This window comes from Denticeps clupeoides, chromosome 6, assembly GCF_900700375.1.
Source record: "Denticeps clupeoides chromosome 6, fDenClu1.1, whole genome shotgun sequence".
Taxonomy (NCBI): domain Eukaryota; kingdom Metazoa; phylum Chordata; class Actinopteri; order Clupeiformes; family Denticipitidae; genus Denticeps; species Denticeps clupeoides.
The window spans coordinates 5,642,305-5,654,547 of record NC_041712.1 but is presented as its reverse complement, the minus strand read 5'-3'; the positions used below and the strand labels follow the sequence as shown (position 1 = coordinate 5,654,547).

The following is a 12,243-nucleotide window of genomic DNA, read 5'->3' as shown; positions in this document are numbered from 1 at the left end:
GCTTTTTCCCCCCCGGTCTTCGTTTCAGAGATCCACGACCAGGTCGACGCGCGTATGATATCGGTGCAAATGTGGAGAGCACCTGGATCTGTGCATGGATCTGTCTGTAGTACCTGCATGACGCTGAGACCCATTAACCCTCAGGGAGGAGAGGGCGGGGGTGAAATATATAGGGTGGTTACTATGACAACCTCATTAAAAACTTTTGGTTTTAAATAAATAAAGAATAAAATACTAAAACAAAATATAGATATATATATGGGGGAAAAATAGGGGTGTTTGGGGCAAAAGAGTTCTTATTTGTGCTGAAGTCAATAGTTTACGCGAAAAAAAAAAAAAAATCCCTCTCTCTGTAATTTCTGCAATAATTCCATTTCAAACACTAGGTTTTTGATTTTATAATAGCTCGAATGTGTACAAAAGTTCTCGATTAATAAGGGAAATAAACACCCAAGTTCTTAATCATCTGTAATCAAGTAGGAAACACAGTTCATATAATATAACGTTATTACTCTGTTTAGCAGCCGCTTACTGTATTAATGGTGGATTAAGTGGGTAACATCCAGCGATGGGTGACAAGTCGCAACTGTCAGTTTTTTGTGGAGGTTTCGTTATTATTTCTTTTTTTTTTTCTCCTCTTTTTGTGGGTGGTGCTCCCTTGGAGTTAAACAGTTACAGTTAAATCTTTAGCTTCCTCTCTTTTCTGCCTCCATGTCGTTTTTTTGTCTTCCTCTCCCCCCCTCTCTTTTTTTTACAGTACAGTTTCATTATAATTTCTCTTTATGTTATTCTGATGATTTTTTGCATGTTTTTTTTTTCTCGTCTGTCTGTCTGTCCTGTGTGTGTAAGTGTGTGAGTGTGTGTATGTGTGTATGTGTGTGTGTGTTTTGCTCGCTTCCTTCGGCCCCCTCCAATTATCAATCCTCGTCCCCGTCGTCGGGATGCATCTCCCCCTCCTGCTGTTGCTGGAGCTCGCACGCCCGCTTCTCCCGCTGCTTCTCCTGGATCTTCTTCATCTCCTCCGCGTACTTACAGAAAGTGCTCCCGAATTTGGACCAGACTTTGTAGGGCACCGTGATAGAGTTGCGGTAGGTCGGCTTCACCTCGCTGACCCGCATAAACACTCCGTACTTGTTGGAGCCCACGTCGAAGAAGAAGCGCTTGTTGTCCACAGTTAACGAGGTCCCCTCGGGCAGCTCCGCCGGCTCGTCCTCCACGCCGTAGTCGTCGATGAGTTTGGCGAGCGCGTCGCGAAACTCGATAAGTCCCTGGGCGGGAAGCGCGATCGTCTGGCCCTGCGTGGAGCCCAGCCCGGGGCCCCGGTTCACCGTCTGCCGGATCCTCAGGAACCGGCCTCGCTGGTTCTCCTTCAGATCCATGTAGTATTTCCGATTCTCCCGCACCAGGAACTCGCTCTTCAGCGCCCGCCGCGGCTCGTCCTGCACCATGTCCGGGTTGCTGGGGCCTAGCTGGGCATAGTGCTCGATGAAATCGCCCAGGTAGTCGCGGAACTCGACCGCGACGGACATGGAGAGCGTGAGGCGGCTCTTGTTTCCCCCGGCCCCGACTTCAGCTATCTTCAAGAAGCGGCCCTTCGCGTTCTGCTTCACGTCCAGGTAGAAGCGCTTGTTCTGGATGTCGACCCGCTTGGACGCGAGCTCCTGCGTCTCGTGCTGCAGCCCGGAAGCCGAGCCCGCCCCTCCTGCCACCGCGTGCATGGAGCCGACGCCCGGGCCCGTGGCCGCTCCGCCCTGCTCACTTCCACTGTCTCTGTCCGCCATGATGCTGCCTGCCTGCCTTCTCCCTCTGTCTGCTGCAACCCCGCTGCCAGCCAGCCACGCCAGCGCTCTCGCGAGATCTGCGCACAGACACGAGGTAGAGTTCAGCGCGCGCCCGCCCGCCCGCGATTAGCGGCTAGCGCATGCTAACGCGCTAATGGTGCCTTTTATTTCACTTTATTGTGAAAGCAGGCAAATACGCATAGAAATATATTTATTTAGAAGTCTGACTATTGCAGTATTTTCCACAGTGCTATTAAATCCAGGCGTTTAGGGGCCAGTTTCTACACACAAATTACATCTGATTTAAACGCCTTCACACCCACAAATAGATGCAAGCTGGTCAAAGAGGCTGCTCACTTCAGAAAAGGGTAGCGACCTTTATTTCTAGTCTCGAGTTGGCGTTATGAACCTCTATTAGGCCGGTCTGTCGTCCAGATCGGAATTTAAAGTTGTGAATTAAGTAGGCCGCTCGATCCCAGCCTGGAAACGTGGGTGAAATCACGCTGTTTTAACATTAATAAAAGTGCCCGCACCAACTTTGGATCTGAGATGGATCTGTATGTCGATTCGACATAATGCCCCCAACGACCGTTATTGCTGTTTTATTGCCATTTCAGAATGGCATTTCGACTCAGGTAAACTACATCTAATATTTATCTCACGACCTGCTAAAACTTCTCCGATGTCAACATAAAGTTTGCTTATGTGAATAGAAAATCCGTTTTCTCCAAAGGTGGCCAACTTCAGACGGGGTTCGTGCGCATGCGCACTGATTAAAAGCGGACGGCACCGTTCCAACTTTCACTGCGCGATCAGTGCCTCGAACACCCCGAACCGAACCGGGCACGGTGCCGTTCTGGTTCTAATACGGCGGGAATCAAGAAAAGCAAGAGCTCAGCGCTGCACTGCGAACTCCAGGTTCAAGAGATTTATTGTCAGTACAACAGTACACACATTATACAGTGTCTTAAAATACAGTTTCGCAAAAGATATTTATAATATATATATATATTATACATTAGACACTGAATTAGAACTAAAACTTTAATACCCATACAGACTTTCTGTACACATTGCTTTACTGCTGATTTTTTCCGTGTAGATGGGAGAGGTACCCGAGCGTGGCGTGGAAACCGTGGGGGTTCGGTCCACATTGCTGCCGATGCTGTGCTTCTCCTCACCCCCACTGCCCTCAACCAACCTGCGACACGGCTGCCGGCGTTGGAAAGTTCACGTCTTATCTGGAGCTCGAACCTGCACCCACAGGCTGGATCATCTCGTACTCATTAAACGAACGAAGTGAACGGATATAATCTCGCACTCAGAGGTTCAGCACTGTGGAAAATACGTTTTATTCACGCAAAAATAAAACACTCCATCCTGTCAATTTTTATTGAAGGGAAATTCTTTATATTTCAGAACCAGGTCCATTTCATATAATTCATTTGTTTCACGCTGAATGCCTAAAACTATTATGTCAGGGTGCATTTTTACCAGTTATTTCTATGATATTAATATTTAGCTACTGCTCTAAAAGCAGCTCTAAGCCAAAAAAAGATTAATAAAAAACAGATAAAATATTACATTAATAAACCTACTGCTAAAGCACCTTGTCTGTTTCATTTTATTCGTGTTGACCGTTGTGCTCTTTTCCACTGGTCAGGCGGGATAATTCCACTTTATAACTCGCAAATAAATGAGCCTTCTACCAAAATACACTTTCTTTGTAGAAATAGTTTTTATAAATTGATTAAACATTTTCCCACTAACCACTTACTAAATTTTAGATCCTTAATTAACATTTTTTAAAATCTTGATTTATTTACGTTTTCTTTAATTATTTAAATTCGGCTTAACAGAATACACAGACAGAAATAAAACATTTGAAACATGCTGTGGCTATGTGAAAAAACAATAATACAATTATTAGCATTAATGCACGGAAATAGTGTGAATAACAATGTTGCTTGGAATGTTATTTTAATTTTGTAATTCTTATAATGCTTTCGATTTGAATAAAAAAACAATTAATTATTAACTAAAAATACAATACTTGATATATATATTTGCCATATCTTTACATATTTACACCGGCATGTATGTATGCATGTATGTTTTATTGTTGAAACTTACTGATGTAAGGTTATGTTCTACAATTCTGTAAAAACAATTAAATTAAATATAAAATAAAATATTAACTTAATAATTGAAATCGCAGTTTTTCTCACAATTATGTTGTTAAAACAACCACACAGACCACACGTCACAAGTCCATTGTGTGGGGATATATTACAAACCTCACAATTATTAGCAATCATCAGCAGAATAAATATACCCTTAAAAACATTTTATTTCTCGTTGGTGAAACGAAACTGGTTGGCTTTGCGTGTTTTAAATGAGGAATTTTGCGCTGTCTGCGTATGTTTTAGTGATTTGAATACCTACGGAAATGTAAACGTTTTGATTGTGTTTTAAAACTTATTATATAAAGAAAAAGACAAAATACTGACTGTTATACCTACGTTATTCACCGACTACTGTCAAAGCTGGCTGTATGGCGCCCCGCCCCGAAATAACTAAAGCAGCCAATCAGAGCGGACGTAGAATGCGTCTGTTGTCAGGACGACCAGGGCGTCCTCTTGGTTTGACAGCGGCACGCTGAAAATGGGTTAATTAGCCACTTAGCTACGGGCTAATGGAGAAAATGTGGTAATAACAGTCTTCTTGGCTGACCATAGTCAGAACAGGGCCGGACACTTCATTCACGACGAATATATAACGAGTTATGAGGATATGAATTTACCTGGAGAAACAAACGCATCCAAAGAAAGTGAGAGAAATTCCTCCTTTACATAAAGTCTTATCTGGTCCACTCGCGCTGCTGAAAAGAGAAAAGAAAAGCGTTTTTTTCAAAAGAACACCGACACACAAGCACGACCATTCAAGGCCATTCAACGTGCAAAGAAACGCTGTAAAATAAAACGTGAATAGGGAGGGGCCGCGTGCGCAGTTCACATTTAAGACGTTCGTTGGATTAAAATGTGCAGAAAAAGTCACAACAGGGCGACTGCAACACTGACGCGGTCCTCGATGTCACCTTCTCCTGCTTCATTTTGCTGTGACGCGTCGTCGAGTTATTATTTACCTCTCTTCTTGTTTCATTATAATCACTTAATTGAATCGGACATGATGTGTTTTATATGTTAAAAGTGGTCTGGAATATTCCATCTAGAAGATGTGGCGGGGGACAGGGGAGGGGACACCTGGGGACAGAACCGTCGCCAGGAAAATGCACTGAGGGAACCAGAACCCGAGCTGCATGTCTTATTTCTTGTCGAGCAGACCGGACTCCTGATGAGTGTGTGTGTGTGTGTGTGTGTGTGTGTGTGTGTGTGGGGGGGGGGGGGTGTCTTGTGGAGCTGTGGGCGGGGGACTTGCCACCTAACACACTTCTGTTTCCAGTTTGGCCGGAGCTGAGCGATTAAAAGAGGATGACAGTGTGTGTGTGTGTGTGTGTGTGTCTGGGGGAATTTATTATTATTATGTTCTTTTTTTCCTGCTGATTATTGCAACTGCTCGCAAACACACAGTTAGCAGAAGCCGCGGAGCGCGCAGCGTCTGACACGAAGCCCCGGCGCCCGCTGCCCGGTGGCGACCTCGGTGGCGACCTCGGTGGCGACCTCGGTGGCGGCGGAACGCGCGCGACAAGCCGCGAGCCCCGGAGGCCTACCGTCAGCACGACAGCGCTGCGTCGCGTCGCCTCTTCGCAAGATGGAACGGAGCGGCGCGTCGTGGCATGGAGAAGGACGCACGCACCCACGCACGCCTATGACGCGGCACGTCGGCTCCGTGACGTCAGCGCGCTCGGATCTTCAGGACGTGGTCCGCGAGCTTCGCGCGCCGCGCACCGTCGCTTTTGGGACACTGCAGCTCGGACGTGGAATGGCGATGTGTTGTAAAGGTTTATTTCAGTGTTTCTAAACTAAACACTAAACTCACTAAACACAAGACTGTCTGCATCAGATTATGCGGTTTAATCTACGGTACTGTACAAAGTACAGCAGTGGAAAGAAACCCACGGTTTACCCAACATTTACATTACATTTATACATTTATTGCATCATTGGCCATTTTCCAGAGTGACGGGGACAGTCCCCCTGCAGACACGTCTTGCTCAGGGACACAATGGTAGTAAGTGGGGTTTGAACCTGTGACTTTGTGGCCTTTTGGTTCATAGACGAGTGTCTTACCCACTATTCTAACACACTAAGTGAAAAAGGAAAGTGCGCACACACACACACACACACACACACAGAAATAAAGGTGCACACAGGGTACAATATTAAACCTCCAGGTACAAAACTGTTCCTTTCAGTTGATTGTACTTAAAAAAGTGCAGGACGGGTCCTTTGTGATACCATGTAGTACCTTTAAAGGAACATGATTTGGGAAAATACATAGTTGTACCCAAGAACCTGCACCACATAGAAATAATGCAAATTAATCCAATGTACCAACACAAATGCTTTTTCAGCTGCACAGTAGTGATAGGATGGATAGTGGGTCTGACCAATTTTTCCAACAATGGCTGATGTTTGTAAAAGTATTTTTTTTTTACAGCAGCATGACACAACAAAGGACAAAAGGATGCAACGTCTTTAACCCCCAGCTCCCCGGGAAACACAACCAGTGTGCTGCCCTTTACAGTCATCTACATCATATTAACATGTAAATATATTTTTAAATTCCAGTCATGACAGGTACACAATGGTGCCTTAAATGGTACAGATGACTAAGGTACAAGAAAGTACCTGTGAGGACAGGTACACTATTGTTCTTCAGAAGGGTACTCCCCTAGCGACAAGCATCTGTACCCATATAGGTACACAGTGGAACTTCCATTTGATCTGTGTGCAGAGGGAAATGTGTCCTCTGCTTTAAACCCCCCACGGCGCTGGGCAGCCATGACGTGTTGGGACGGGGCCTTGGTCAGTGGCACCTTGGCGGCTCAGGGTTCAATCCTTCTGATTACGAGTCTGCTTCCTCACCCGCTAGGCCACCACTGCCCCTATTATTTGATGAAGTAACAGCATAACCCCCCCGTGTCAAACACTACTGATTTACCTTAACCAAATTTCCTTATTTTCGTAAAACAATGGCATGGTCTGTATAGAGACAGAGACTTTGTTCCCCTATAGTTCTCTGAGCACCTATACAATATAAATAAAAGTGAAGTAATTGTGAAACACTTCGGCACAGCACACGGTGACACAACAAAATGTTTTAACCCATCACTCTTGGTTGAGCAGTGGGCAGCCATGCCAGGCGCCCGGGGAGTGGGGACGATGTGGGGACGGTGCTTTGCTCAGTGGCACCTTGGCGGATCGGGATTCGAACTGGCAACCACTTCCTTAACCGCTAGGCCTCCACTGCCCCAATGATCAATACTGATTTTACAGAGCGACCAACCGCCAACTCTGGATATCAACAGGAATAATTGTTCATAATTATTAATAATTATTACTTGTGTGTTTTACACTTTTTAGTGCCTTTCTGAACTATTTCACAGTTACTGTTTCGAAGATCATTTCACTACTGGCTAATTTTTACACAGTTCGGTATATATGCCACTCTGCCTATTAATCGCTGGAATGCACCAACAAACAATTATGTGGACATTTACATAATTACTTTTATGGCATTTATCAGACGCCCTTATCCAGAGCAGCTTACAGTCAGTAGTTACAGGGACAGTCCCCCCCTGGAGTGTCTGAAAGTTGAGTCGTGGGAACTGGACTTTCTTTTTTAAAGGTAGAGACGTTTCATTCTGCATCCACAGAACTTTGTCAATCTGAGGGAAGTTGGCTTGTGATTGTCAAATTTCTGTGGATGCAGAATGAAACGTCTCTGCCTTTAAAGAAACAAAGTCCAGTTGCCACGACTCAACTTTCAGACAAATTCACCTGGATGACTGAGAATCTTCACCGACTCAGGGTTAAGTGTCCTGCTCAGGGACACAATGGTAGTAAGTGGGATTTGAACCTGGGTCTTCTGGTTCATAGGCGAGTGTGTTCCACACTAGGCTGCTACCATCAGTATGCTGTTCATCTTAAGACGAACGAGTGATTTGTACGACCACATGACCGTCTCGGCTGAAGCAGAGCCTCCTCTCGTGCCTCCTGAGGGTTCAGCACCGTGGACAGCGGCGCCGCGACCCCACTGCACTCCAGGGCGGCTAGTGGGTCGGTCCCTGCGCCAGGAGCGGGGCGACTTCAGGACGGAAGTCGCCAGTGCCAGTGGCCGGTCCACATCTGGATGCCGTTATCCAGTCAAAAGGACATGACGTCACACGTAACGTTCTTCTTTAGTAGCAGTTGCACCACGGACCTTCCAGAGGGGAAAACCACGTGTACCCTTCACCCCACGTACACTGGAATTAAAGGCGAGGACAGGGGGGCAGGGGACTGTGAGTAGCAGGCGAGTTACGCGTTTTAATTTGTCCGAAACAACTAGGTGAGGGCGCATTTACATTGATCCGGAGCGACAGGGACAGTGTGACAGGGACAGTCCCCCTGGGGACACTCAGAGTTAAGTGTCTAGCTCAGGGACACAACGTTAGTAAGCGGGGTATGAACCTGGGACTTTGTGCTGCCAACCCAACAGCGAGATCATGCTAAAATGAAACTTAAAATCATACTAATAAATTATTATCTTATCATCTGTCATCATCATTGTTGGTTTTTTTTATTGCCGTGAGCTGTTTGCGAGTTTCTGCGTGATTCCTATGTTTGTCGCATTAACGTAAGACGTGAGAGTTACAGGCAGTGGTGGCCTTGCGGGTAAGGAAGCAGCCACGTAATCAGTGATGGTTAAAAGCAGATGACACATTTCACAGTGTCACCGTGTGCTGTGCTGCAGTGTTTCACAATGACTTTCACTTTATTAAACATTTTAGATTTGTCTGATATTTCTCTTAAAAAAGCGAGAGAGATTTGGGGTGCAGGGTGTGGTTCAGCCCTCCAGCAGTTGTATCTACAGGAGCCAGCACCCTACCAGGACACCAACCTCACGTACCGCTACGTCATCCCGTCGAATCCCGCGCCATTTAAAACGAGCCTGTGGGATAAAGTAGGAACCTGTAGAGTAAAGATGGGGTGCTGCGTGTTAGTGCCTCTGCTGTCAGGCTTTCCATGTGCAGTATTTTGACCCCAGCTGCTAAATAATAATCACGCATCGCCGTCATTTCCTTTTGTATTTGAATGCTGACGCGCGTCACGACGCGGCGTTGCGCGCACCCGGCCGGGCCGGTAGAGGGCGCCCCGCGTGAATTTTTGGGCGCGTCCACAGGTCCGCTCCGCAGTCACGTCTGATTCGGAACGTTGACCCAGTTGTTCCGGGGCGTGAAAACGTCCCGTGCGTGATATGAAACGGTCACGTTGTATGCGCGCCTCCCTCTGCGTCGGGCCCGTCGACTTGTTGCCGCGCATCACTATCCTCTCTCCACCAAACCCCCATCCACCTTCTCCTCAGCAGGACCGGGAATGTGACCGGAATGCAGGACGGGATTCAGAAAACCACCAAGCTGAGTTTCTGCATTAGACGCCCCCCCCCCTCTCTATCCCCCTTCTCTCTCTCTCCCTTCTCTCTCTCACTTTCTCTCTCTCTGTCTCTCTCGCACTCTCTCATATCTCTCTCTCTCTCCCTTCTCTCTCTCTCTCTCTCTCTCTCTCTCTGTCTCTCTCTCTCACTCTCTCATATCTCTCTCTTTCTCTCTCACTCTCATATATCTGTCTCTCTCTCACTCTCTCATATCTCTCTCTCTCCCTTCTCTCTCTCTCTGTCTCTCTCTCACTCTCTCATATCTCTCTCTTTCTCTCTCACTCTCTCTCTCATATCTCTCTCCACCTCTTCGCGCCGAGACCCCTGCGTGATGCAGATCTGAATATTTTCATTGACACCCCCAACCCCCCCCGCCGCCCGCCCTCGAACTCGCGCGCCGTCTTCGTATGAGCGCGGTCACGCGCTTCTCCTCCGCCAACCCCACGGTCGTCGAGGGGAGCGTCCTCCGGCTCGTCGGTGGACCCCGAGATGTCCGAGGACAGATGCAGCGGAGGAGGCAGGAGACGCGGGGACGGGGGGCGGGGGATTCGCACATAACGGGATTTCTTTAAACGCGCACGGACACACACACACACACACACACACACACTCACACACCGCTACGCCGTTTCCGGTTCCTCGCTGGTGTTTCCCCCCCATTGCAAAAAAAAAAAAAAAAAAAAAAAAAAAAAAAAAAGAGCAGCGGATCCCGATGGCATGGACACTTACGCAAGGTCCGCCGCGCCGCCGCCGTGCCACCGGAGCCGCATCGCAGTCCGCCGCCGCATCGCGCCGCCGCCATCGCCCCGCAGCCCCGAGAGCCCTGCCGCAGCGCGACCAGCGGCCGCCGGGCCAGAGCAGGCGGCATGAGGCTTGATTCGGTGCGTCTGTCCATGCTGCTGGTCGGGGTCTCCTTCGCCTGCTACTCCCCGGGCCCGGGGCCCCTGCGGGAGCGCGCGTCCCGGTCCGCCGTGGTGATCGAGGGCAGGGTGCAGTCGGCGCCCCTGAACGTGTCGGCGGAGGCGTACAGCGTGAACGTCCGGGTGCTGGACGTGTGGCCGCGCAGCAGCGGGGGTCTGGAGCGCGAGCAGCTCGTCACCGTGGGGGGCGAGTTCGGCCCGGAGGCCGCGTGCGCCCCGGTCAAGCGGAACCACCGGTACATTTTTTTCATGGACCCCACCGACGAGCCCCTGGTGTTCAAGGCATCGTTCGCGCCCGTGGACGCCGGAGCCGGGAACCTGAAGAAGGACGTGGGGAAGGTCTTGTGCGAGGACTGCGGTAAGTTTTGGGGTTCCGTTCGGCCGGCCTCGGTTTGCAGGCGTTGTTTCCGACGCAGGGACCGGAGAGCAGGGGTGGACGCACACACACACACACACACACACACACACACACACACACACACACACACACACACACACAGTTGAGATCGGCGTATGTAGTTGTGCACGTTCTGTGGACAAATGTCCCCCTGTTTAGAATGAGACATGCTGCAGCATTGCCTGCGTCTCTCTCTCTCTCTCTCTCTCTCTCTCTCTCTCTCTCACACATACGCGTGCGCGCGCGTTCAGAACGGGATTTTGGGGTGTGTGTCGGCAGCCCTGAAGCTGGGACCCCACCGTTTGTTGGGGGAACTGCTGCTCTGCGCTTTTGTAACAGGCCTTCGGAGCAAAGGGGGTGGGGGTTCGTGAAAATTTGAAAAAAAAAAAAAAAAGAAATGGAAGAGAACGATGTCTGTCCGATTCGCGGTTGCGAGGAGAAACCATCTCCCCCCCGCAACGTTTCGGTCATAATTTGGGGGGGATCGGGGTGCGCAGATGCACCCTGAACTCCAGAACCTAGGCTCCGTTCTCCAGGAAACGTCTGTATGCTTCGTCAGATGAGACCTTCACTCCCGAAACTAAAGACGGACAGGGGTGTGTGTGTGTGTGTGTGTGTGTGTGTGTGTCTTTCGCTGTCCAGGGTGCTGGAGCTGAGTGAGCATCTCTCCACCATATGACTGTATGGCGCTTTTATTCATAATATAAGTAAAATAATTTATTTATCACCTTCTGAGTTTCGAACAGTGGTAGAAAGTCTCCCAGTCCAGATGTGTCCGTAAGAGGTCTGTAAGAATGGACCAGCTTGGTCTGATTATTGGACTAAGAGTTGCCATTTGTGCCGAAAGTTCACCTTTGGATTAAAATAAGAATAATAATGCTGGCTTCTCAAAGCATATATACAGAATATTGCAATATCCAAAACACTGGCATTCATTCCGGTTGTTGGTCGTAATGTTCTCTTGTCCTAACAATCAGAGGATGGGCCCAAGTTGTAAAGTGTGTGTGACATTAATGTACAAGAGAAGAACCTTAAAGGCTACTGACAAGCTGGTTTTTATAGTTTGTGTCTATGTGTGTGTGTGTGTGTGTGTGTGTGTGGTGGGGGTTTGAAGGCCGCTGGCCTTGACTCAAATGTGTAGGCTCTACCCACCAATTTGTGGATTGAAATATGTTTTTTTCTTTCATTTTGGCCCAAATGGTGAGCCTTGGTGGAAAAGCCACACATTCAGGTAGTTTGGAGATTTTTTTTGACATACAAGCACCCTCATGCCTGTGTGTGTGGAGATAAAGGGAGGAGAGAGCACATTTATCTCCCTCAAAACTGACAGATCACTTTCAGGCACAACTGTATGTGTGTGTATGAGTGTGTGCGTGTGTGTGTGTGATATTTAACCATGGATCTGTTCATCTGATTGAGGCCGAGGACAGAATCTGGCATCTGTGACGGTGTTTTTGTTTTTGTCAGAGGCTGCCATGCCCCCCGCCCATGTAGTATGGAGGTCACTGCTGCAACGGGTGGCAGTCCTGAATATGCCTGTGGCTTT

The 12,243-nt window shown here is 48.3% G+C and overlaps 2 protein-coding genes across 7 annotated transcripts in view; one reads left to right on the top strand and one right to left on the bottom strand.

The window, feature by feature from the left end:
- Window positions 1–454: 454 nt before the first annotated feature.
- On the bottom strand, window positions 455–2,004 carry puraa (purine-rich element binding protein Aa). Its single transcript, XM_028982682.1, has one exon. The coding sequence runs from the start codon at window positions 1,779–1,781 to the stop codon at window positions 918–920; it is 864 nt and encodes a 287-aa protein (XP_028838515.1). The 5' UTR covers window positions 1,782–2,004; the 3' UTR covers window positions 455–917.
- An 8,037-nt stretch (window positions 2,005–10,041) lies between these two features.
- nrg2a (neuregulin 2a) overlaps window positions 10,042–12,243 on the top strand; it is a 73,706-nt gene continuing 71,504 nt past the window's right edge. For 2 of the 6 annotated variants that reach the window (XM_028982424.1, XM_028982423.1), the window contains exon 1: window positions 10,042–10,658. In XM_028982424.1, the coding sequence (XP_028838257.1) occupies window positions 10,247–10,658 (412 nt within the window). In that variant the 5' untranslated portion in view covers window positions 10,042–10,246. The remainder of the gene's footprint in view (window positions 10,659–12,243) is intronic. The other 4 variants (XM_028982425.1, XM_028982420.1, XM_028982421.1 and 1 more) reach the window with 4 other exon arrangements.